A 27,054-nucleotide genomic window follows, 5' to 3' on the forward strand; every position below is an offset into this window, starting at 1 on the left:
TGGTTTTGCATATTTTTTATTCCTTCTTCCTCCCTTCCTCTTCCTTCCTCTTCCTCCTCCTCCCTTTTTCTTCCTCCTCCTCCCTTCCTCTTCTTCCTCCTCCTCCCTTCCTCTTCTTCCTCCTCCTCCCTTCCTCTTCTTCCTCCTCCCTCCCTTCCTCTTCTTCCTCCTCCTCCCCTTCCTCTTCTTCCCCTCCTCCTCCCTTCCTCCTCCCTTCCTCCTCCTCCCTTCCTCTTCTCCTCCTCCTCCCTTCCTCTTCTTCCTCCTCCTCCCTTCCTCTTCCTTCCTCCTCCTCCCCCTCCTCATCTCTTCCTCCTCCTCCCATCCTCTCCTCCCCTTCCTCTTTCTTCTTCCCCCCTCCCTTCCCTCTTCTTCCTTCCTCCTCCCTTCCTCTTCTTCACTCCTCCCTTCCTCTCTTCCTCCCTCCCTTCCTCTTCTTCTCCCTCCTCCTCCCTTCCCTCTCTTCCCTCCTCCTCCCTCCTCTTCTTCCTTCCTCCTCCTCCTCTTCCTACCTTCCTCCTCCTCCTCCCTTCCTCTTCTTCCTCCCCCTTCCTCCTTCACTCCTCTTCCTCCTCCCTCCTCCTCCTCTTCCTCCTCTCCTTCTTCCTCCTCCTCCTCCCCTTCCTCTCTTCTTCCACTCCTCCCTCCACCTCCTCCTCCTCCTCCCTTCCCTTCTCTCCTCCTCCTCCCTTCCTTCTTCTTCCTCCTCCTCCTCCCTTCCTCTTCTTCTTCCTCCCTCCTCCTCTCCTCCTCCCTTCCTCCTCCTCCTTCCTCCTTCCTCCTCCTCCTCCCTCCCTTCTTCTTCTTCCTCCCTCCTCCTCCTCTCTTCCTCCTCCCTCCTCCTCCTCCCCTCCTCCCCTTCCCTTCTTTCCTCCTCCTCCTCCCTCCCTCCTCTTCTCCTCCTCCTCCTCCTCCCTTCCTCTTTCTTCTTCCTCCTCCTCCCTCCCTTCTTCTTCCTCCTCCTCCTCCCTTCCTCCTCCTCCTCCTCCCTTCCTCTTCTTCTTCCTCCTCCTCCCTTCCTCTTCTTCTTCCTCCTCCTCCTCCCTCTCCTTCTTCTTCTTCTTCCTCCTCCTCCCTCCCTTCCTCTTCTTCTTCTTCCTCCTCCTCCTCCTCCTCTTCTTCCTCCTCCTCCTCCCTTCCTCTTCTCTTCTTCCTCCTCCCTTCCTCTCTTCTTCCTCCTCCTCCTCCTCCCTTCCTCTTCTTCTTCCTCCTCCTCCTCCTCCCTTCCTCCTCCCTCCTCCTCCCTTCCTCCTCCTCCTCTCCTTCTTCCTCCTCCTCCTCCCCTCCTCCCTCCTCCCTTCCTCCTCCTCCTCCTCCCTTCCTCTTCTTCTTCCTCCTCCTCCCTTCCTCTTCTTCTTCCTCCTCCTCCTCCTCCTCCCTTCCTCTTCTTCTTCCTCCTCCTCCCTTCCTCCTTCTTCTTCCTCCTCCTCCTCCTCCTCCCTTCCTCTTCTTCTTCCTCCTCCTCCTCCCTCCCTTCCTCTTCTTCTTCCTCCTCCTCCTCCTCCTCCCTTCCTCTTCTTCTTCCTCCTCCTCCTCCTCCTCCTCCCTTCTCTTCTTCTTCCTCCTCCTCCTCCTCCTCCCTCCCTTCCTCTTCTTCTTCCTCCTCCTCCTCCTCCCTTCCTCTTCTTCTTCCTCCTCCTCCTCCTCCCTTCCTCTTCTTCTTCCTCCTCCTCCTCCTCCTCCTCCCTTCCTCTTCTTCTTCCTCCTCCTCCTCCTCCCTTCCTCTTCTTCTTCCTCCTCCTCCTCCTCCCTTCCTCTTCTTCTTCCTCCTCCTCCTCCTCCCTTCCTCTTCTTCTTCCTCCTCCCTCCCTCCTCCCTTCCTCTTCTTCTTCCTCCTCCTCCTCCTCCCTTCCCTCTTCTTCTTCCTCCTCCTCCTCCTCCCCTTCCTCTTCTTCTTCCTCCTCCTCCTCCTCCCTTCCTCTTCTTCTTCCTCCTCCTCCTCCTCCTCCCTTCCTCTTCTTCTTCCTCCTCCTCCTCCTCCTCCCTTCCTCTTCTTCTTCCTCCTCCTCCTCCCTCCTCCCTTCCTCTTCTTCTTCCTCCTCCTCCCTCCCTTCCTCTTCTTCTTCCTCCTCCTCCTCCTCCCTTCCTCTTCTTCTTCCTCCTCCTCCCTCCTCCTCCTCCTCCTCCTCCTCCTCCTCCTCCTCCTCCCCTTCCTCTTCTTCTTCCTCCTCCTCCCTTCCTCTTCTTCTTCCTCCTCCTCCTCCCTTCCTCTTCTTCTTCCTCCTCCTCCTCCCTTCCTCTTCTTCTTCCTCCTCCTCCCTTCCTCCCTTCCCCCCTTCCTCCTTCCCCCTTCCTCCCTTCCCCCTTCCCCCTTCCTCCCTTCCCCCTTCCTCCCTTCCCCCTTCCTCCCTTCCCCCTTCCTCCCTTCCCCCCTTCCTCCCTTCCCCCTTCCTCCCTTCCCCCTTCCTCCCTTCCCCCTTCCTCCCTCCCCCCTTCCTCCCTCCCCCCTTCCTCCCTCCCCCCTTCCTCCCTCCCCCCTTCCTCCCTCCCCCCTTCCTCCCTCCCCCCCTTCCTCCCTCCCCCCCTTCCTCCCTCCCCCCTTCCTCCCTCCCCCCCTTCCCTCCCTTCCTCTTCCTTCCTTCCCCTCCCTTCCTCTTCCTTCCCCTCCCTTCCTAATAAAACATCCCAAGGCGCTTCACAGGAACATTATCAGACAAAAAATTTGGCACTGAGCACATAAGGAGATATTAGGACAGGTGACCAAAAGCTTGGTCAAAAGACCTAGGTTTTATCTTGTGATTTATATCAAGTAGTGTTAATTGTATTCAGGTGGTGTCAATCTCTTATCCATTTTGTAGGAGTGCAGAGATCTGGGAGGGTTGTAGGGCTGGAGGAGGTTACAGAGATAGGGAGGGGGCGAGGGCCATGGGCCATGGGCCCATGGGCCATGGAGGGATTGGACCACCAGGATAGGAACTTGCCAGACTGGGAGCTAATCAGCAAGCACAGGGGGTGATGGGTGAACGGGTTTTGGGGCGAGTTAGGATACGGGCAGCAGCGTTTTTGGATGAAGGCACTAAAGAAATTTGAACTTTGTGGGTGTGGAGTTTAGGCAAGGTCTGTTTTTAGCAAATCAGAACATCGAGATCTGTTGGTGTCGGCATCTTGAGATATTGACAAATTATTGGAAGCATAGCGATGAATTCACGGGGAGGCACATTGGAGGGCAGTGCCGGTCAGCAGTTGGTGGGTTACAGTGTTGTAGCTCCTCACTGGGGACTGAGGAATCACCTGAGTTTACTCACCTGAATGCTATTTCTGTCAACAAAACAGAGTTCTAGACCCGAGCAACTTGGCTTAAGTGATCTGTCTGCTTTCATTTCCAGAAAAGTGATTGAAAAATATTACAAATACATCGTGACGTACAATGGCCTGGAGATCATGGCCAATGGATTCCAAGTTCATCTGATTAGCGAGATATGTGACCTCATCCACAAAGTACAAACACAGGTATGTGACAACAAAAGAAAAGTAGCAAAGGGAAGGGTAAAATAATTTTTAAACTCTAAGCTCCTCCAATGATTTATTGGGTGAATGCACCTTGTGATGTGAAGGGTTTTGATGGGGGACAAACTGTTTCCACTGGCAGGAGGGTCAGTAACCAGAAGATACAGATTTACGATAATTGGCAAAGGAATCGGGGGGGGGGGGGACGATGAGAATTATTTTTTTGAGGCGAGTTTGTTATGATCTGGAAGCAGATTCAATAATAACTTTCAAAAGCGAATTGGATAAATACTTGAAAGGGGAAAAAAAATTAGCGGAGCTATGGGGAAGGAGCAGGGGGAGTGGGACTAATTGCATGGCTCTACCAAAGAGTTGGCACAGGCACGATGGGCCGAAGGGCTTCCTTCTGTGCTGTTAGATTCTATGTGCTTCTAAACCATACAGGTCGGAAGATGCTGGATTTGGTGCTGGTGCTGATGTTGGCTGGGTTCGTGATGGACTGGAATCTGTCTCCACCCCCCCCGTGGAGTAGGGAGGGTCGGAACGTCAGCCCGGGTTTCCTGTTGGCAATTGTCAATGGTGGTGAGGACATCAGAGCCCCGGCTTGCCCCCCCATGGTTGATCGGCCAGTCGACCAGACTCCCCTGTAGAAAGAATTGTTTTTTTTGTGTAATTCTTGTGGGCCCACACTCCAGTACCTGAAGAAAGGGGATGAGAACCGGGTGGAGGCAAGGAAGCTTTTTTTTAAAAAAGAAAATATGAAGATGAAAGCAATTTGTTTTTGGGGGCTCAATCGCCTGAGGGGGTCGGAGAGGAATTTTCCCAGAGTTTTTCCCAGATTAGCCCTGGAGTTTTTACTCTTTTGTTCTGCCACTCCCAGCAGATTTAACATTCTCATCCTTGTTTTCGAATCCCACCGTGGCCTCGCCCCCCCTCCCTATCTCTGTAACCTCCTCCAGACCTACAACCCTCCCAGATCTCTGCGCTCCTCCAATTCTGGCCTCTTGCACATCCCAGATTTTTCATCGCTCCACCATTGGCGGCCGTGCCTTCAGCTGCCTAGGCCCTAAGCTCTGGAATTCCCTCCCTAAACCTCTCCGCCTCTCTCTCTCTCTCTCTCCTTTAAGACGCTCCTTAAAACCTACCTCTTTGACCAAGCTTTCGGTCACCTGTCCTAATATCTCCTTATGTGGCTCGGTGTCAGATTTTTGATAACACTCCTGTGAAGCGCCTTGGACTCATTTTTTACTATGTTAAAGGCACTTTATAAAATGCAGGCGGTTGTTGTAGATTACATGGCTGAGGGGGTGGGAGGTCATGATGCTCTGGCCACCATGGCATGGGGACAGGCTTGATGGACCAGCTGGTCTTTTCCTGCCCGTCGTTTTTCGTATGTTCTGGACGTAGTACGTGAGGCGTCTGGGATACGTTCCGTCTCCTGACCAGCGTTGCAGCCCGTCGGAAGCTTGAGGTGTTTGTTGTACTGTGGCCAGGGAAAAAGCCGCCTAGTGAAAGGTATTGAAATTGTACCTTGCTCTGTCCCCTCACCCCGGGCGGGGAGGAATTGACCGTAACACTTACCCAACACCAAATCTCTGTTTTTCCTGCGAATGGTGCAGGCAGTTGCTGGAACGAGGCCTGACTCCCGGTAGCTGGAGCCGAAACTCCTGGCCTCGATTGCCAAACTGTTAAACGTCCCATGAAAATGCTGCATAGGAGCAGCTGGGTGGGCAGAGCCCAGGAGCGCAGTACTGGAGGTGTCTGCTGTGGCTCAGTGGGTAGCACTCTCGCCTCTGAGTCAGAGGGTCGTGGGTTCAAGTCCCACTCCTGAGAGCTGAGCACATAATCTATGCTGACACTCAGTGCAGTACTGAGGAAGTGCTGCACTGTCGGAGGTGCCGTCTTTCGGATGAGACGTTAAACCAAGGTCCTGTCTGCCCCTCTTGGGTGACATAAAAGATCTTCAATGCCACTATTTTTGATGCAGGGCAGTTCTCCCCGGTGTACTGGCCAATATTTATCCCTCAACCAACATCACTAAAAAATAGATTATCTGGTCATTATCACATTGCTCTTTGTGGGACCTTGCAGTGTGCAAATTGGCTGCTACATTACAACAGCGACTGCACTCCAAAGATACTTCATTGGCTTTAAAAACACTTTGGAATGTCCTGAGGTTGTGAAAGGCGCTATAAAAATGCAAGATCGTTCTTTTTAGTTCCTCTTAGGTGGACGTAAAAGATCCCATGGTACTATTTGAAGCAGAGCAGGGGATTTCTCCCTGATATCTTGGCCAATATTTATACCTCAATCAACATCACTGAAAAAACAGATTATCTGGTCATGATCACATTGTTTGTGGGATCTTGCTGTGCATAAATTGGCTGTCACGTTTCCCTACATTACACTTTAAAACTAACTCATTGGATGTAAAGCCCTTTGGGACGTCCTAAGGTCATGACAGGCACTAAAGAAATGCAAGTTCTTTTCACACTTAATCAAATTTTAAGCTTGCTTGCACTCACTGTGTAGACTCACTTGTTTGTCCCTTTTTGGCTGGAGTGGCAGAAGTCCACAGTGGGTGGTGGGACTGTACCCCAGAGTGAGTTAGCAGTTTCAGGACAGGGAAGGAAGGAAGGAGTTTTTTTTTTTGCTTTCTGGACTCCTGCTGTCTGCCAGTAGATGGAGGCGTCGTGTTTTTATATATTCCTGCAGTTGTGAAGTGATGAATAACAGGAAAGAAGTTGGGAGCGACAGGGTAAAAGCTGCAATCCAGGATCGTTGTATTTCCTCTCGCTTTTACATCTGATTTATTTGTTCTTGTTATTTAAAGAAAACCCAGTCTTTCTTCAGGTGGTGATGTAGTTGTGGAACGGGGCTGTCAGATTTTGTCATTCTGCCCGTGATCCTTCACTTGCTGTTACTTGTCTCCCCCTCCCACTTTGGCGCTCAGCTCCCCTCCACAGGGAGGGTGAATTACACCAGGCTGCTTGTAATCAGGTCTTAAGCCTCGGTTTTGCCTGCCAGCTGTGGATGGAGAGAGACCTAGCCAACAACAACAAAAACTTGCATTTATATAGCACCTTTTTTAATGTAGTAAAAAGTCCCAAAATGCTTCACAGGCATGTAATCGGACACAATTTGACACAGAGCCACATGAGATATTAGGACGGGTGACCAAAAGCTTGGTCAAAGAAGTAGCAACTCAAAGGAGGAGAGCAGGGCGGAGAGATTTAGGGAGGGAATTCCAGAGCCTAGGCAGCTGAAGGCACGCCCGCCCAATGGTGGAGCGATGAAAATCGCGGATGCGCAAGAGGCTGGAATTGGAGGAGCGCAGAGATCTCGGAGGGTTGTCGGGCTGGAGGAGGTTACGGAGATAGGGATGGATTTGAAAACTAGGACGAGACGGGGAGCCAATGTAGGTCAGCGAGCACGGGGTGATGGGTGGAACGGGACCTGGTACGAGTTAGGATACGGGCAGCAGAGTTATGGATGAGCTTGTTTTAGGAGGAAGCAACCTGGAAAGAAAAGGGGTAGTCTCTTGTAAAGGGAAGCTGTGTTTTCTTATTTGGATTATCTGCTCTGGACGGCTGATCTTCTCTTTTGGCCGTGTTCTCTGGAAGGCGATTTGAAATCGTGTGTTTTCAATTCTCGAGCATAAATGATGACCCTGGTCGAGATCAGGAACTCTGCATGTGAGGTGGGGGCAGAGGAGCATCACAGTTGAGCCTGACCCTGTGCTGTTTTAATTCCTCTCCTTCCCTTGCATGGACAGTTAGCTGTTAAACAGGAGCCTTGGTACATTGTCCCCCCTCCCCAGTTCAGGCTGTGTCCATTTGTTGGGTCCAACTGCCACTTGACATGATAGCAACTTGGTAGTAAAAAGCACCTTTCACTCTCTAGTCAGATCGGATGTGTGTAAAACCATCTTCAGTTCAGATTGAGCCATTGCAAAAGATGGCTACAGATGAGGTAGACCCATTTTGGTTTCATCTAACTAGAAAGAAAAGTTTTTCCCTATTACAGGGTTCAGCTGTCTCTTTCATGACTACCTGCAGTCCCTCCCATATGTTGATCACTCTCTCTTTGAAGAAATTCTTGACATCTGTCCTAAAACTTGTCCATATTCTGTCCTGCTTACCCACCAGTCCTGTGCTCGCTGACCTACATTGGTTCCAGGTCCCTCAATTCCTCAGATTTAAAAATTCCTCGCCCTCATATTTAAATCCCTCCATCATCTTGCCCCCTCAATATCTCTGTAACCTCCTCCAGCCTGAAAAACTCTCTGTTTCTCCAACTTTGGCCAATCGTGCATCCCCCACTTCAGCCCACCATTTGCGGCTGTCCCTTCATCCATCTAGGCCATACTCTCTGGAATTCCCTCCCTAAATCACTCCATCTTTCCACCTTTAAGACCCTTCTTAAAACTCACCTCAACCCTCCTAATATCTCCTTTGGCTTGATATCCATTTTTGTCCGATTTATGCTTCCCTGAAGTGCCTTTGGACTTTTTTTTAACGTTTAAAGGCACTATATAAATGCAAGTTGTTGGTATAAATTTGTCTTTCCCAGTTTCTCCTGCTGTCCAGCTTTGCTTCGAAGTAATATTACAGTTTTGCCTTTTTAAAATTTTTTTGTCTGAGATCCCCCTCTTGGTCACTGCCTTCCAAGAATGAAGAGCCCAAGTTTCCTCAAATAACCTCCTCGTAGCTCAATCCTCCGATGCCAAGGATTGGCCTCCTGGCTCCTCTCCTCACTCCTCCAGTTCTCGAGTGTATGTCTCTTCCCCATGTGTCCGAGACACCAAGAACGGACGGTGTGGGGCAAGGTCGGAATGACAAAGTGAGGTCTAACTTCTGCACCTTTCCCACAGAGCCTCATCAAAATGGGACAATCTTACTCCAGTAAACCAACTCGGTGGAGGAACCAGTAACGAAGCTGACTCGGAATGAGAGAGAAGAGACCGAGAGTCATCTCAAAGATCTTTTTGATAGTTTATTTTTTAATGCATGCTGATCACTCCTCTGTGAACATTCTCGGTAGCTTCACTTGTAACAAAGATGGTCAAACAATTCATGCTGGAGGTGCTCTTTGACCTTTTGTAACTTGGGCCAAGTGCCATGTACTGTCTACACACCTACCTAATTATACAGTCTGGGATGTGCATCACACTCTCTGGTCAGCAGCTATCCCAGATGTTCCCAAAGTGGACAAAAATGTTTACATATTATCGCTGCTGTGTTAATTTTAATATATTCTATTTATATCCGTTTATAAACGCTAAGCTTTTTTTTTTGGAAAAAAAGCTGTGTCCCACTCTCTCCCTACGTGAGAAGATGGTTCCATTTCAGCCGGCAAGTATCTCCCACCAGATGTCCTGCTGCTGTGTGGTGAACACATGACTATGGTTTATGCTCAGCTGTGATGCTCCACGGTTGAATAGCTTGCAGTGTCTCTGAGGAGTGGGGGGGAGAAAGATTTTCTCAATTCCCGAAGGAAAAAGTATCGAATCTTAAATATTGTTAATGCTCTTTTCAGGACGTCCCAAAGCACTTTATAGTCAATTAAGTACTTTTTGAAGTTTTGTCGCTGTTGTACTTAGAGAATTACATAGAATGTACAGCACAGAAACAGGCTGTTCGGCCCAGCAGGTCCCTGCCAGGGTTTATGCTCCACACAAGCCTCCTCCCTCCCTACTTCATCTCACCCAATCAGCATATCCTTCCATATTCCTTTCTCCCTCATGTAACTGGCGGCAGCTGTTTCCCAAACGGGACAAAAATATTTACATATTGTGGCTGCTGTGTTAATTTTAATAAATTCTATTTATATCTGTCTATAAACATCTCATCTGAAAGACGGCACCCCCGCCAGTACAGTGCTCCCTCAGTACTGCACTGGGAGTGTCAGCCTGGGTTTTGTGCTCAAATCTCAAGTGGGACTTGAGCCCACGACCTCCTGATTTCAGAGGCGAGAGTGCTGCCGACTGAGTCACAACAGCTCTATTACACTCACTGGTCACTATTTTTAACATTGACTTGCTGAATTCTACAGCCATAACTGCAACTTTTGCTCTAGATATTATCAGGAGCGACAGGCCTGTGAAAGGGGGCTGTTTTGACTGCAGTGCTGCAGGGTTGAGGAGATAAATGGTTATTCCCTTGCGATGTTTGCCGGGTTGGAATATGTTTGGGTGTCTCTCTCATTGTTTTTTCATTATGGCCTTCTCCAGTCTCTTAGCATTCCAGAAATTACTAAAACTACTTTTTGGTTCAGTTGGGCCGCCCAGTTTCTTGTGAGTCTCAAACCTGCTGCTGGGTCGAGATAGTCGGGTTTAGCAAAGTGACCACTGGCCTTTGGAATCCAAACCAACAGAGCCAAAGGCTTAAAACATGCAGCTGGAACAGAATCATTTACCCTGGACTGTGTTCTGTCACCTTCACAGATGTTGCTTACAACCAGTACGAGTATGAAACGCTGCTTTTCCCCCGTCTTTCTCCCCCTCTTTCCCCCCCCCCCCCCTGCACTCTAGACTTTCCCTTCCTCTCCGAAAAGCATCAACTCTTGCCTTGGTGCAACACTGCCAACCTTCTGCTGCCTTGGCCAAGTGGCCATTACTCGGTTGAACCAAGATAAGTAATTCTGTTCCAACTGCATATTTTAAGCAAGATGGGCCGAATGGCCACCTTCTGTGCTGTGTGATTCTACGACATTCCTCTTTATGTATTTAAAAAAAAACATTGAATTGCCTGCTTCAGAATATCCAGTACGTTTCTTAAAAAAAAAAATACTTTTTAGTAATTGAGCACTTTAGAGTTAATTTACTCAGACAAAGGAGTTTCATTAAAAGCTTACACCCGTATAGTGAGATGGATTGAAGTTTTTGAAAAGAAATTGGAAAATCTGAGTCTTTCGAACCGGCCAGTGTTTCGGATCCCACAGTAACAGCGGAAAGGTTTCAATCATTATAACAGCAGTTTTGGTTGAAGAATTTGATCCTTCTCTTCCCTCCCTTACTGGAATTTTCCTCTTAACTTCTGTGTTAAATCCTCAATGTAGTTTTGAAAAAGGAAATAAAAATGAATTTGAAAGGTCACATTTGCTGCAATCAGTTTTACAAAGTTTTTTTTTTCAACAAACTTATTTTCACTTCACTTCTGTATTTTCTTTGCGATAGTTTAGTCTACCAATTGGCTCCTATATGCATTCCTCGACTTGTGTGTGGGTGGAAACCAGGTCATTGCTCTCTCTCTCTCTAAGTTACAGCTGCAAAAAAATAATCATCAAATTGTGAAGGGCTGGATGATAAAATATTGCACACCGCCCTTGATCTGTCCTTCTGAGGATCTCCCGCAGATACGATCAGGTTTTTGCGGTGTTACGGCATAAGTGGTACCCAGTGGCATGCTCTCACTGGTTATTTGGGCCCAGTTCCTGCCTTGTCACGGTGGGGTGGTAATGTGGGCTCTGAAGGGAAGTATCCCATATGCTGCCTTAATCACCTTTTCTACCTGTCCTGCTACCTTCAGGGATCTGTGGACATGCACTCCAAGGTCCCTCCGTTCCTCTGCACTTCTCAGTAGCCGACCTCTTGAAGGGTGCTGACACTCTATATATGCAGGGCAAACACACCATGAGGACCTTCAGGTCATTGTGGTCCTGAGACTGATGAACTCCATCGTGCACAAGTCCAGGAAATTTTCATCCTTGTTTGCCCTGGGTGGGGTTTCCCCCACGGCAAGGGAGAATTTACCGTGCCTCCTAGCAGATAAATGTTTAGCTGCTTTTACTCTTAACATAAATACCATTGAAATATTGGAAAGGTCAAGGCTTACTGACCTATTGTAGTTTCTCCTAGCATTCCAGCTCTTCCTGCCTGCCATCCAAATGTGTCTGAATGCCCTTAAAGTCTGTATCTCTGCAATTTTGCTTGGCAGATTATTCTAGGCCGACAACTTAGACTTGTATAAAATGCACTTTGACATAATAAAATGTCCCTAAGTGCCTCACGGAGGTAAATAAAAAGTAGCCAGGATAGGATGTTGGATGAGTTGCAGTTTGCAAAGGGCAAAACTCGGGAGGTTGGTAAGGAGAGGATTGCAGTAATCAAGACTGGAGGTAACAACAGCAACAACTTGCATTTATATAGTGCCTTTAATGCAGTAAAATGTCCCAAGGGCACTTCACAGGAGTGTTGTCAGACAGAAATTGACACCGAGCCACATAAGGAGATATTAGGAAGAGATAAGATTTTAAGGGGTGTCATAAAGGAGGCAGAGAGGTTTAGGGAGGAAAATCCAGAGCTTTGGGCCTGGGGCAACTGAAGGCACGGCCGTCAATAGTTGAGCGATGAAAATCGGGGATGAGTAAGAGGCCAGAATTGGAGGAGTGCAGAGATCTCGTAGGGCTGGAGGGAGTTAGAGGTAGGGAGGGATTTGAAAACAAGGATGAAAATTTCCTGAACTTGTGCACGATGGAGTTCATCAGTCTCAGGACCACAATGACCTGAAGGTCCTCATGGTGTGTTTGCCCTGCATATAGAGTGTCAGCACCCTTTAAGAGGTAGGCTACTGAGAGGTGTAGGGGAACAGAGGGACCTTGGAGTGCATATCCACAGATCCCTGAAGGTAGCAGGACAGGTAGAAAAGGTGATTAAGAAGGCATATGGGATACTTTCCTTTATAGCCAAGGCATAGAATATAAGAGCAGGGAGGTTATGCTAGAATTGTATAAAACACTAGTTAGGCCACAGCTTGAGTACTGCGTACAGTTCTGGTCACCACATTACAGGAAAGATGTGATTGCACTAGAGAGGGTACAGAGGAGATTTACAAGGATGTTGCCAGGGCTGGAGAATTTTAGCTATGAGGAAAGATTGGAAAGGCTGGGGTTGTTTTCTTTGGAACAGAGGAGGCTGAGGGGAGATTTTATTGAGATGTATAAAATTATGAGGGGCCTAGATAGAGTGGACAGGGAGGCCCTGTTTCCCTTAACAGAGAGGTCAATAACCAGGGGGCATAGATTTAAAGTAATTGGTAGAAGGATTAGAGGGGAGTTGAGGAGAAATTTTTTCACCCTGTGGGTGGTGGGGGTCTGGAACTCACTGCCTGAAAGGGTGGTAGAGGCAGAAACCCTCAACTCATTTAAAAAGTACTTGACTGTGTTCCTGAAGTGCCGTGACCAACATGGCTATGGACCAAGAGTTGGAAAGTGGGATTAGGCTGGAGAGCTCTCCTTCGGCCGGCACAGACATGATGGGCCGAATGGCCTGCTTCTGTATTGTAAATTTCTATGATTCTAAGATATAACCTTTTGCCTCAGGTGAATTTAATCTGTAGAACACTGATTGGAATTGGAGTCTGGGTTGCTCCAGTAATTAATCTTGGTTCCATTTCCAAACTTTTTGCAAAGGTAGTCAGTCATAGGCAACTTGCTACCTCTGTCTACAGGGTACTTGATGAAATATGTGTTTGGAAAACCAAGACATATTTGGTAAATATCAAGTTCACATGTGATGCTGCTGCGGCTAAGGAGATGGTTGGAGGAGTGACCACTGTTTTTTGTGTGTCTGTTGAAGTCACTGGATGCTAATGGTTTTGTGTAAAGAGATTTATGAGGGGGTTTTGATAGAGTAACTAAAGAGAAACTGTTTCCATTGGTGGGACGGTCAGTAATCAGAGGACACAGATTTAAGGTAATCGGCAAAAGAACCAGGGGGGAGATGAGGAGAATTTTTTTACACAGTGAGTTATGATCTGGAATGCACTGCCTGAAAGGGCGGTGGAAGCAAATTCAATAATAACTTTCAAAAGGGAATTGGATAAATACCTGAAAAGGAAAAATTTGCAGGGCTTTGGGGAAAGAGCGGGGGGAGTGGAAATAATTGGATAATTCTTTCAATGAGCCGGCACAAGCACGATGGGCCGAATGGCCGCCTCCAGTGCTGAATGATTCCAAGATTCTAAAGGCTTTAATTTCTGAATACAGAAAGCCTTTAACTACTGGTCATTATTGTCTGGCTACAGGACATTGCATCATTCTCATAACTTTAGAAGAAAGACAGAAAAAGTGAGAGAAATAGAGAGAGAGAAAAGTGTAAATCTTCTCTTGACTTGAAACATCAATTAACCTCAACAGTCGTCAACGTTAAAGAAACAAGAATAAAGGGAAACAATTCTTATTTGTTGTTTCTTGATTGGGCTGTGTAATAAATTGCAGTTTTAGAGATAACTTGTTTAAAAAGGAGCCTTGTAACTAATAAACAAACCCGCAAAATATTACACCAGGCTCGGTGAAACAGAGGTTGCATATTTGAGAGGGTTTGGGAATCATCCAGGGAAACCTTTGCAAAAGGGAGGGGGGGGGAGCGGGGAGGTTTCGCTGAAGCCAAGTTCTGAAACTCGGACGGTCGAAGAATTTGAACAAAGGCTGCCTTCTCTCGCTTTCCCCCACAGATTGAGAGACCTGGGGCATCGAGCCACAGGGCGGGACCCACCTCAGAATCCTGTGGAAAAGTTTGTTTTTTAATTATATTTGGAATGGAAAATATTCTCCCCCCCCGCCCCCCCCCCCCCCCAAAAAAAAAAGGCAATTCAGCCTGGTGGAGGAGCAGTGTGACACAAAAGGTTTATTTTAAAAGCTGAGGTACTTTTTTTTTTGAAGGGGGAGATTGTTTGGAACCGAGTTGAGGTTGCAATTAAATTTTTCACTTTTTATCGTGGTAAAAATGCCTTAAATGTCACAATTTTTCCCTTACTTGATTGAAGATCGCTGTGGGGGGGGCGGGGGGCTGAAGTGGGCAGGGGTCACCTGAAGACTGAAAAGGTGTTGGTCTTCCCCACGAGGAGCTTTGCTTCGACCCTCGGAGTTTCTAAGATGCAGAGACTTCACAGGTAGGAAAATTGTTATTGCTCCAAAAAATATCTCCCAGAAGTACATTTTTTAAAAAAAATGTTGAGTGTTTACTGAAACTGTTTCTTCATAATCGAAAATAAGAGGCAGTTATGACCACAAAAAAAACCCACAGGTGTGACAACTCCTTTTGCTTTAATTTAATTGATTCTTTCAAATGCTCGCTTTGGGAAATATTTAGTTTTGGTTTACGTGGTGAAAAGAGTTTCCTGTCCGTTCCCATCCCCCCACTCCCCCCCCCCCCCCCCCACCCCCCCCCCCTTATTATTTGTGGACTTTGGTGTTTTGTTTTTCAAGACGCGTTTGATTCTGTTCAGGGCCGCAAATCGCAACTGATGGTTAATTTAGCGTGGAGCTGGGCAGGAGCCTGAAGGTGAGGTAGGTGTGTGAGTGACGTCACTTGGTTAGTAAATAGAAGGAATGCAGGAGCGTTGTATCTTAGCTGGTTTGTTGCCAGCTCTTCCCAGCAGTTGGCTCTCGCGAATCCTGTAATTCTATTTTGGGGATTGGCACTGGTCACGTTGTGAGCTGGTGTCACTAGCCTGGGCCCGGCATGCTACAAAAGCTGGCCGTAACCACCTCTTGTTCGTACCAGCTTAACAGAGGATGTGGTTTGACACTTGTACGTTTCAGCACCAGTTTCAGGAGACCAGTGTGACGCAGCATCCCCTCCGCCCCAACCTCCCCTCCGCCCCAACCTCCTCACCTGGCACCATTCTCCATTAGGCATCAGGCAAAGTCCGAGCCAGCGAGTCTGGTGGCAGCTCCTAAGACCCACGAACTGGCTCCAGAGCAAGCTACGTCAGCGAGTTTATATTACCAATCCCAGAGAATTGAGAGAACTGTGCGTTTGCTGTTGACTTGGGTGCTAATTTGTAGAAGTGCCTATTGTAAACTAAGTAGATCGTAACTGAAGAAGTAGCTACGTCACACGTTAGTGTTGCCCTCTTGTGGACTAGCTGTCCACGTGGCACAGTCACTCATTTGAAAGATTCAGAGAAAGGAAATTGGGATCTTTTGATTCCGGATGTTGCCGATGTTCTGATGACATCTGACCCTTGTGGACTTGATGCAGCTATTGGCGGAACAGGCTGGAGGGGCTGAATGGCCTGCTCCTGTTCCTATATTCTCATGGAAATTACTTCCCTAAACCTATCTACCTCTCTCCTCATTTAAGACGCTCCTTAAAACCTCCCTCTTTGTCCAAGCTTTGCCTGACTGAAAATCTCCTTATGTGGCTCGGTGTCAAATTTGGTCTGATAATCGCTCCTGTGACGGGCCTTGGGACGTTTTACTACGTCAAAGGCGCTATATAAATGCAAGTTGTTGTTGTTGTTCCTGTCGCTGTTAGTCTGGGTAGAAGTCTGTCGCGTGGGGGGTGGAGGGGAAGCTATGATTGGGTTCAGTGACCTTGGGCCAGAGAGAGGAGGAAACAGCCATGGGTTCCTGCGATGGCCACTCTCCAATAATCCCCGCTGGAAGAGTAAGCGGGTGAAATTGTTCCTCGCCGCCAGCGAATCAGCCGCCCGTTTCACACCCGGTCGATAAAAAAGAAAATCAGGCAGGCGGCCAAATTGTTATTTGCCCATTTCGCACTATCGCCGAGGACCAATTTTGCCCCGTGTGCGTCTAGACGTCGGGTGAGGACAGGGTTGGGCTCAGTTGGGATGCCCCCCCGCTTGCGGTCAAAAGGCCTGCCAGATTCACAGGTGGAGAATGAGCACTTGGACGATGTACCAGAGAACCACTGGTAACCATGGTGCTACAACCAGCACAGCACCAGGCCAGGCCATGGCAGGAATTAAAGGGACGTGGGAGGAAACACAAAGAAAAGCCAAATAGCCCATGTAGCTTTGTTTCTCGTCACAGATTGTGCTGGAGATTGTCCAATCACACCCAGCATCAGTCATCTCGGGTGTTGGGAGTGGAGGGGAGACAATGGGGACGGGGGGAGAAAAGATAATCAGGGCACTCATTGAGAGGAGTGATTTATAAAGAAAGACTGGGTTTTCATTCAGCCTGTCGACTCCACTACTCCGTTGTGCAGTGTATTCATGCCTTTGGTCCAGTGGTAGCCATTCCCGCCTCCGAGTCAGACGGTGCAGGGTTCAACTCCTGCTCCAGACAGTCCCGGAGACCGGAGCTCCAGACAGTCCCGGCGGGCGGAGACCGGAGCTTCAGACAGTCCCGGCGGGCGGAGACCGGAGCTCCAGACAGTCCCGGCGGGCGGAGACCGGAGCTCCAGACAGTCCCGGCGGGCGGAGACCGGAGCTCCAGACAGTCCCGGCGGGCGGAGACCGGAGCTCCAGACAGTCCCGGCGGGCGGAGACCGGAGCTCCAGACAGTCCCGGAGACCGGAGCTCCAGACAGTCCCGGCGGGCGGAGACCGGAGCTCCGGACGGTCCCGGGGAACGGAGACCGGAGCTCCAGACAGTCCCGGGGAGCGGAGACCGGAGCTCCAGACAGTCCCGGGGAGCGGAGGCCGGAGCTCCAGACAGTCCCGGGGAGCGGGGGCCGCAGCTCCAGACAGTCCTGGGGAACGGAGACCGGAGCTCCAGACAGTCCAGGGGAGTGGAGACTGGAGCTCCAGACAGTCCCGGCGGGCGGAGACCGGAGCTCCAGCTCTGAATTCCGGGTTGGCGTCCAGTGAGATACTTGTGTCTGGTGGGTGTGAGTGACCCTCACTCAGCGTATGAGTTGTGGGAGCCCATAAGACCCTCCCGCGTGTAGGACTAACCCTCCTATGGGCTGGTATAAAGACGGCCATGCTCATCCTGTCAGATTATTAATCAGCCTTCGAATCCTCCCACTACGTCACACTTGTCTCCAAGGGAAGAGTGTGAAGATATGACCAACAACAACGACAGCAGCACCAAGCTGCACTCATGCCCATCATCTCCACAGGACACGGGCAGCCTTTAGAAAGACGAGACGTATGATTTTAGTTCTGAACTGACCTTCTGACTGAGCTGTTGCTGATGGTAGCGGGAGGAATCTGCAAACAGTCGAAAGGTATTGTCAGATAGGTCTCTCTCCATTTGACGCTGCTAATTTTGCTCTCTCAGTTTCACACTCACTTCAGTTGCAGTGTGCCACGCTGGGAGATGTACCATCTGCCTCCATCCCATTAATAGGAAGCCAGTTAGAAAAGGGTTTCACGGTAATTTGCTTCTCACTGCATGATGCGAATTTATTTTTATTTTCTGCCATTTAGTTGTGTGTGTGTGTGTGACTCTGTGTGTGTGTGTGTGTGTGTGACTCTGTGTGTGTGGGTGACTGTGGGTGTGTGACTCTGTGTGTGTGTGTGTGGGTGACTCTGTGTGTGTGTGTGTGTGTGTGTGTGTGTGGGTGACTGTGAGTTTGTGTGTGTGTGTGTGGGTGACTGTGAGTTTGTGTGTGTGTGTGTGTGTGTGTGTGTGACTCTGTGTGTGTGTAGGTGACTCTGTGTGTGGGTGACTCTGTCTGTGTGTGTGTGGGTGTGTGTGGGTGACTGTGAGTTTGTGTGTGTGTGTGTGTGTGTAGGTGACTCTGTGTGTAGGTGACTCTGTGTGTCGGTGACTCTGTGTGTGGGTGACTGTGTGTGTGTGTGGGTGACTGTGTGTGTGTGTGGGTGTGTGACTGTGTGTGTGTGTGTGTGTGACTCTGTGTGTGTGTGGGTGACTGTGTGTGACTGTGTGTGTGTGACTGTGTGTGTGTGACTCTGTGTGTGTGTGTGTGTGACTCTGTGTGTGTGTGTGTGTGTGACTCTGTGTGTGTTTGTGTGTGACTCTGTGTGTGTTTGTGTGTGACTCTGTGTGTGTTTGTGTTTGTGTGTGACTCTGTGTGTGTTTGTGTGTGTGGGTGACTGTGTGTGTGTGTGTGACTCTGTGTGTGTGTGTGTGACTCTGTGTGTGTTTGTGTGTGTGTGTGTGACTCTGTGTGTGTTTGTGTGTGTGTGTGTGTGTCTCTGTGTGTGTGTGTGTGAGACACTGTGTGTATGTGTGTGTGTGTGTGTGTGGGGGTGACTCTGTGTGTGTGTGTGGGGGTGACTCTGTGTGTGTGTGTGGGGGTGACTCTGTGTGTGTGTGTGTGACTGTGTGTGTGGGGGTGTCTGTGTGTGTTTGTGTGTGTGTGACTCTGTGTGTCTGTGTGTGTGTGGGGGTGACTCTGTGTGTCTGTGTGTGTGTGTCTGTGTGTGTGTGAGACACTGTGTGTGTGTGTTTTTTGTGTTTAAGGCTGAAGTTTATCTGTAAATTTATGCAGGTGCTTCAAACCAAATGCTCTGTTTTGTTAAATAAGGTCAACATTTGCTGGTTAGGTTCCTTGTGAGTCATTTCTGGCTCCTGTTCATTGCCGTTAATGTTCTAATAAAGAAAGAACTTGCATTTATACAGCAACTTTTCACGATCTCAGGACGTCCAAAAGCGCGTTGCAGCTAATGAAATACTTTATGAAGTGTAGTCACTGTTGTAATGTAGGAAACGCGGCAGCCAATTTGCGCACAGCAAGATCCCACAAACAGCAGTGTGATATTGACCAGATCACCTGTTTTAGTGATGTTGGTTGAGGGATAAATATTGGCCCAGGCCACTGAACTCAGAGGCGAGAGTGCTACCACCGGGGCTAAAAGGGTTAAATTATGAGGACAGGTTGCAGAGACGAGGCTTGTGTTTCCTTGAGTATAGAAGATTAAGGGGTGACCTAATTGAGGTGTTTAAGATGATTAAAGGATTTGATAGGTTACATAGAATTCCATGGAACATGCAGCACAGAAACAGGCCATTCGGGATAACTGGTCCATGCCGGTGTTTATGCTCCACTCGAGCCTCCTCCCTCCCTCCTTCATCTCACCCTATCAGCATATCCTTCTATTCCTTTCTCCCTCATGTGTTTATTTACCTTCTCCCTAAATGCTTCTACGTTATTCGCCTCAACTACTCCTTGTGGGAGCGAGTTCCACATTCTCACCGCTCTCTGGGTAAAGAAGTTTTTCCTGAATTCCCTATTGGATTTATTAGTGACTATCTTATTTTTATGGCCCCCTAGTTCTGGTCTCCCCCACAAGTGGAAACATCTTCTCTACGTCTACCCTATCAAACCCTTTCATTATCTTAAACATAGAAAATAGGAGCAGGAGTAGGCCATTCGGCCCTTCGAGCCTGCTCTGCCATTCAATATGATCATGGCTGATCCTCTATATCAATACCATATTCCCACTCTCTCCCCATACCCCTTGATGGCTTTTGTGTCTAGAAATCTATCTAGCTCCTTCTTAAATATATTCAGTGACTTGGCCTCCACTGCCTTCTGTGGTAGAGAATTCCACAGGTTCACCACCCTCTGAGTGAAGAAATTTCTCCTCATCTCAGTCCTAAATGTCCTACCCCGTATCCTGAGACTGTGACCTCTCGTTCTGGACACCCAGCCAGGAGAAACATCCTCCCTGCATCCAGCCTGTCTAGCCCTGTCAGAATTTTATACGTTTCAATGAGATCCCCTCTCATTCTTCTAAACTCGAGTGAATACAGGCCGAGTCGACCCAATCTCTCCTCATACGTCAGTCCTGCCATCCCAGGGATCAGTCTGGTGAACCTTCGCTGCACTCACTCCATGGCAAGTAAAGACCTCTATCAGGTCACCCCTCAGCCTTCTCTTTTCTAGAGAAAAGAGCCCCAGCCTGTTCAATCTTTCCTGATAGGTTTAACCTCTCAGTTCTGGTATCATCCTCGTAAATCTTCTCCAGTGCCTCTATATCCTTTTTATAATGTGGATACCAGAGCTGTGCACAGCACTCCAAGTGTGGTCTAACCAAGGTTCTGTACAAGTTTAACGTAACTTCTCTGCTTTTCAATTCTATCCCTCTAGAAATGAACCCCAGTGCTTTACTTGCTTTTTTTTATGGCCTTATTAACCTGTGTTGCTACTTTCAGTGATTTGTGTATCTGTACCCCCCCCCCGATCCCCCTGCTCCTCTACCCCATTTAGACTCTTATTATCCAAGCAGTGTGTGGCCTCCTTATTCTTCATACCAAAATGTAATACCTCACGCTTATCTATATTGAAATATAGAAACTATTTCCGAGTCCAGAACAAGGGGGCATAACCTTAAAATTAGAGCTCGGCTGTTCAGGGGTGATGTCAGGAATCACTTCTTCACACAAAGGGGAGTGGAAATCTGGAACTCTCTCCCCCCAAAAAGCTGTTGAGGCCGGGGGTCAATTGAAAATTTCAAAACTGAGATTGAAAGATTTATGTTGGGTGAGGGTATTAAGGGTTATGGAACCAAGGAGGGTAAATGGAGTTGAGGTACACATCAGCCATGATCTAATTGAATGGTGGAACAGGCTTGAGGGGCTGAATGGCCTCCTTCTGTTGTTATGTTCCACTGAGCCACAGCTAACACCTCTAACACAGCTAATGTATGCTTTTTATATAGATCTAGAAAGAAAGACTCGACCTCAGGATGTCCCAAAGTGCTTTACAGCCAGTTAAGTACTTTTGAAGCATAGTCACTGTTGTAATGTAGGAAACGCCACAGCCAATTTACGCACAGCAAGATCCCACAAACAGTAATGTGATCATGACCAGATAATCTGTTTTTAGTGATGTTGGTTAAGGGAAGATAAGAATTAAAAAATTTCATCCTCCCATCTCTCTCTCACTCCTAACACACACATATTTTCTTCCCCCTCACTATTCTCTCTTCCCCCTCACTATTCTCTCTTCCCCCTCACTATTCTCTCTTCCCCCTCACTATTCTCTCTTCCCCCTCACTACTCCTTCCCGCCATCATTCCGTGCATAGCAAGAAGTAACTCACAACGGAACTTTCTAAATCTCCTCCCTTACCCCAGCCTCCGACATCTGTGACAGCTTCTCTGTGGGAGAAGGATCTACTTGCCAAGTTTTGTTTGCGAGGACATGAGGCTGCAGATGACACTGGGTTAAAGAATGAGGACCTGGGATTTGTCCCATGATTAAATGAGCCATCCCGACAGGTCAGGCCCCGGGGTCCAGTCGCCCTCTCTGGGCCCAGTTGGGTGATTTGAGCTGGGGCAGGCAGTCGGAAGGCTGCAATCGGCCGGAGCTCGGGAGAGGAAGTCAGCCAGGATTCCTTCACCTCATCATTGCCTGCTGACCCCCTGCTAAAAGGTGCAAGTGTGGGTGTTGAGCAAGTGTATGATTGGGCTCGGCTTTGACGATGGCTTAAACCCTGGGGTCACTGCTGCAGAATGGCCATTGGTAAGGGAAAAAATTAGCAGGGCTATGAGGAAAGAGCCAGGGAATGGAACTAATTGGATAGCTCTTTCAGAGAGCCAGCACGGGCACGAAGGGCCGAATGGGCTGCCAACCCTCCAGGATTGCCCTGGCGTCTCCAGGAATTAAAGGTTGATCTCCTGGACACTGCTGCGAGCAAAGCCCAGGAGAAAAATCACAGGGGCATTTTAAAAAGTATTTTTTTCTCCCCATTTTTTTTGAACATATTTGTTTTATTAGTTATAAAAATACTGGAGATGGGGGGAAAAAAGGTTGTTTGACCGGGCAGGGTGGTCATGTGATGAAACCTCCAGGAATATGTCCAACCAGAGTTGGCAAACCTATGCAGTTTGGCCACTCTTTGCTGTCCACACGGCAGAGTGGACATTAAGTTGTCCTTCCTCCGAGGGAGCGGGTTGTCTGGGTGATGCAGCTGTCTGTGTTTAGAATATCTCGGCCATGTGAAGTATATTAAGCTCGCTTCTAATGTAATCCCAGTTCCAATAAGATAAGTTTTGTTTTGCATTCATCGCATTGTGTGTGAAACAGCACCTGTTGTTAACATTAGTTCACAGCTTGGGCGCACGGAGAGAGAGACTGTACCAAAACCTGGAGGGTTAGCAGTTGGGATATTACAATTATTCTTCATATCTGAGATAGGGAAGGAAAATATCAGCCAGTGACCCCCGCTCCTGATCACTAACCAGTGACCCCCGTTCCTAATCACTAACCAGTGAACTCCGCTCTTGGTCACTAACCAGTGACGCCCGCTCCTGATCACTAACCAATGACTCCCGCTCCTGGTTACTAACCAGTGACCCCTGCTCCTGGTTACTAACCAGTGACCCCCGCTCCTGATCACTAACCAATGACTCCCGCTCCTGGTCACTAACCAGTGACCCTCTGCTCCTGATCACTAACCAGTGACCCCCGCTCCTGATCACTAACCAGTGATCCCCGCTCCTGATCACTAACCAGTGACCCCCCGCTCCTGATCACTAACCAGTGACCCCCCCGCTCCTGATCACTAACCAGTGACCCCCCCGCTCCTGATCACTAACCAGTGACCCCCCCGCTCCTGATCACTAACCAGTGACCCCCCCGCTCCTGATCACTAACCAGTGACCCCCCCGCTCCTGATCACTAACCAGTGACCCCCCCGCTCCTGATCACTAACCAGTGACCCCCCCGCTCCTGATCACTAACCAGTGACCCCCCCGCTCCTGATCACTAACCAGTGACCCCCTCCGCTCCTGATCACTAACCAGTGACCCCCCCGCTCCTGATCACTAACCAGTGACCCCTCGCTCCTGGTCACTAACCAGTGACCCCCCGCTCCTGATCACTAACCAGTGACCCCCGCTCCTGATCACTAACCAGTGACCCCCGCTCCTGATCACTAACCAGTGACCCCCGCTCCTGATCACTAACCAGTGACCCTCCGCTCCTGATCACTAACCAATGACTCCCTCTCCTGGTCACTAACCAGTATCCCCCTAGACTCACTGCCCTAGAAATTCGGCCATGCGCCACCTGTTTTTCAGGCGCTAATCAGCCTCTTAAGTCTCCAATATGACGGGCAGGAAACGCACGCTTGTTTCGAGCCGGAAATGCGCCGCCCACCATATTGGTAAAGGCCAAAAAATCGGCTGTTAGTCTCTGCAGCTCCCCGGCATGATGGAAATGAGGCCCAAGGCCCAATATCGGGGGCCCCTCAGGCCACACCATTCAGGTGCAGGTATCGTTCCCTGTGCACCTTCAACGCGCCCAAAAAATGGGCAGGCCCGAATTTTTAGGCCACTGTCTAACCTTCCCATGTGATATATTATCCAGAAAGCCTGGGATAAAGTTCCACATGGAAGGCAGCTACATAGGTTTAAGACAATGGCGAATTCCAGGTAAAACCCAACCATTTTCTCCCTTTCCCTTCTGAAGGTATTGACTTCCTACTTGGGAAAGATTCTACAGGTGCAGCTAGTCCTCTGGTACCTTGACCAGGTGGCCATGTGTGAGCCTGGACGGTGAGTGTCGGCACGCTATTCAACTGTCGAGGGCATCACCCGTGAGCCTGATCCTGACACAGGCACCTCCAAAAAAAAAAGTCACTCTTTTTGACGTATTTCTTTCTTCTTTCATAGGTCCCTACACCATAACATCCCTCAGAAAGTTCCAAGAAAGTGTAGAGGGACAAAATATAAAGGAATAAATGAATTGCAATTTTACATTAGCAACCTGGGCCATTTTTAAACCTTTTCTATTTCACCTAAGCCCCTTCCCTCCATTCCTCTCTTCAGTGTGAGAACAAGGTTCAGGGGTCAAGGTTCACTTCTTATTCTAGCTGCTGAAAGCTCAATGAATTGTACCTTCGTTAACTGTCAATGTTCATTCCTCTGCCTTCCCTTCATGTGGAGAGAGAATGCGATTGTTCTGGATGCGACTGACGGTGATCGAGTAACTAAGACGGAGTTATCACCCCCCTGGGTACAAATGTGCACTTACACTGTCGAATCGAAAGGTTTCCTTCATCTGCACCCTGAGCTGACGATTGATGGAGTTAAAATCCGCACTGAATGCTTCCTGCGATCACACACGGGGCTCGATTTGGACTTTGTGCCAATGTGTAAAACGGGTGGGTGCGAATCACCAGCCCGTTTTCCACCTCTCCCCATTTTTAATTTCCACTGAAGTCAGTGGGGAGAGATGGAAAACGGGCTGGTGATTCGCTCCCACCCGTTTTACACATTGGCACAAAGTCCAAATCCAGCCCAGTGTGTTTACTGGTAGCTCCCTGGTACAGGATTAAATGATGACCGAGGGGAGATTGGTCGTTCAAACTTTTGTTCATTATTCCTTAACTAAGGTGTAGGTGAATAAATACCATGGATTGAATTATTAATGTTCCCCTCTCCCCGAGTACTGTCCCCCCCCTTTCAAAAACCATCATCACCCCCTAAAACAAGTCCTTTATTTTGTCCACTCCCCCCCCCAACTTTTAATAAGTTGGAGGTTTTATTCAGAGCAAGGAGTTTGATGATCACAGACTGTCACATGAAGAGCGGCCCTTCGGGTGAGTTCTCAGAGAGCAGCTGTACTCCTGTAACTGCAACCTAACAACTTTGGGGAGGGAAGAGAGGAGGAAAAGGGGAACAGGAAAGAAAAGTGCGGAATTTTCTTGGCGTTACAGTTGAGTCTTCTCGAGTCGCCCCTTCACTGAGCTGGTAGATTTACAGTGACTCCTTTAAGCAGTGACCGAGTGCTCGGACATTGCATCACTCTGGCCGGGTGAAGCAGAGCAGGGTCAAGATTTCAAACGCTGGACTTGATCAGGGGCTGGACTTGGCAGAGCCTCGCAATTGTAGTGATTAAGTTGGCGATATTTCTTCCTGCCCTGTGCGCAGTGTTAACAGCTGCCGCTGTAACAGAGCTGGGTGAAGGGGCAGAGCTGCTATTATATATCGGAAGCGAAACATCAGACCCCGAAATCCTCTGTCTTTGCAGCTTTATAAAAAAAATGCACACTCTCCGTATTATATATCGTCTGAAAGAAACACACGGGAGGAGATGGGAGGCTCCTGCTGGTTAGAGGGGAACGGTGCGTCCGATTGGCGCAGGCAGCAATACAATCATTGCTATTGGGATTCTATCTCTCACCAGTCTGCCTGGTTAAAGGGGACATCCTTCCTTCCCAGTGGCTTTTTCACACAAAGGCTAGTAGAAATCTGGAACTCTTTTTCCCCCAACAGGCTGTGGATGCTGGGGGCCAATCAGAGCTTTCAAGACTCACCTGGATTACGTTAGGGGTATGGGGGGATATGGAGCAAAGGTGGGTCAATGGAGTCGAGATACAGAGTGTGGGAGCAGGCTCGAGGGGCTGAATGGCCTCCTCCTGGTCCTGTGTTAGTGGATAATGACACTTCCCAATGTACAACTGGCTCATACAGTTTGGGAGCAGTGGCATCAAATGTGTTTTTGAGTCACTTCACAGATGCGCAGGCCATGTGTAACATCTGCGGCCTGTAAGGAAACTGTGTTTTGAGTATGCATGGAGTGTGAGAGTCTGTCCCCTCGATTCCATTGTTTAAGGGGGCTGCTCCTCAATTTTTGTTTCAATTGTTAGCTTTTTGGTCAAAGTGTCAGCCATGGCTCAGTGAGCAGCACTCTCGCCTCTGAGTTCGAAGGTTGTGGGTTCAAATCCCACTCCTGAGACTTGAATATAATATCTAGGCTGACGCTCTATTGCAGTACTGAAGGAGTGCTGCACTGTCAGAGGTGCCGTCTTTTGGATGAGACGTTAAACCGAGGCCCCATCTGCCCTCTCGGGTAGACATAAAAGATCCCCGGTGCTATTTTGAAGAAGAGCAAGGGGAGTTCTCCCCGGTGTCCTGGGCCAATATTTATCCCTCAACCAACATCATTAAAACAGATTATCTGGTCATTATCTCATTGCTGTTTGCGGGATCTTGCTGTGTGCAAATTGGCTGCTGCGTTTCCTACATTATAACAGTGACTACACATTGGCTGTAATGCGCTTTGGGACGTTGTGTAAGGCGCTATATAAATGCAAGTTCTTGCTTTCTTTGCACCCAGCTCTATGTAAACACCGAGCGATTCATCGCGTTTGTGCTGTAAGACGGCATACACCAAGGCATCACCAAAGAGCCTCCTCCCCGCTTCATCTCACCCTATCACCATATCCTTCTATTCCTTTCTGCCTCGTGTGTTTATCCAGCTTCCCCTTAAATACATCTATACCATTCGCCTCAACCACTCCATGTGGTTGGTGAATTCCACATTCTCACCACTCTTTTCTCAACCTCCTTGTTTGAGAAACCAGGGAGTGACCCCAAAACCTTCTGGTCTGCGAGGCTCAGTACCGCACCGGGGGAGAGGAACGACAAACTGAAGTTTCACGAGTGGGTTTCATTTTTTTTGTTGCATTAACTTTAATAAAATGAACTGTGCGAGGTGTCAGCAGAGAGAGAGAGAGAGAGAGAAAGGATCCCAAAGTACCAGACACAATGAGCAGCGGAGAGATAATCTCCAAGGACGTTACCAGTGGAAAACATCTTGGCCCAGTCTCATTTAGTGCCCGTGAGCAGAATTAGTTTCCTGGACCTCTAGGGAAAACGGGCATCCCAGCGCCTTATAAACTGGGCACAGGAGGAGTGTCGAAACATTTTTAATAATGGTCTAGAAATGGAGAGTGGCTGTGTGGAAGTCAGTATCCCTCAACCGACATCACTAAACAGATTATTTGACCACTTATCTCATTGCTGTTTGTGGGATCTTGCTGTGCGCAAATTGGCTGCTGCGTTTCCTACATCACAACAGTGACTACACTTCAAAAACTACTTCATTGGCTGTAAAGCGCGTAGGGACATCCTGAGGTTGCGAGAGGCGCTATATAAATGCAGGAGCTGGACCTGTTTCTGGCTGGGGCGGAGATCACCTCTTACAAAAG

General features: G+C 48.7%; 1 protein-coding gene and 1 long non-coding RNA gene across 3 annotated transcripts in view; one reads left to right on the top strand and one right to left on the bottom strand.

The window, feature by feature from the left end:
• LOC137301289 (interleukin-18-like) overlaps window positions 1-24,251 on the bottom strand; it is a 66,567-nt gene extending 42,316 nt beyond the window's left edge. For both annotated transcript variants that reach the window (XM_067970745.1, XM_067970743.1), the window contains exon 1: window positions 24,093-24,251. In XM_067970745.1, coding sequence (XP_067826846.1) covers window positions 24,093-24,119 — 27 coding nt within the window. In that variant the 5' untranslated portion in view covers window positions 24,120-24,251. The remainder of the gene's footprint in view (window positions 1-24,092) is intronic.
• On the top strand, window positions 3,327-10,555 carry LOC137301288 (uncharacterized). The gene is made up of 2 exons (XR_010958260.1): window positions 3,327-3,450; window positions 8,321-10,555. It is a non-coding gene; the product is annotated as an uncharacterized lncRNA (long non-coding RNA).
• Window positions 24,252-27,054: the final 2,803 nt, after the last annotated feature.

This window comes from Heptranchias perlo, chromosome 33 (genome assembly GCF_035084215.1).
Source record: "Heptranchias perlo isolate sHepPer1 chromosome 33, sHepPer1.hap1, whole genome shotgun sequence".
Classification (NCBI taxonomy): domain Eukaryota; kingdom Metazoa; phylum Chordata; class Chondrichthyes; order Hexanchiformes; family Hexanchidae; genus Heptranchias; species Heptranchias perlo.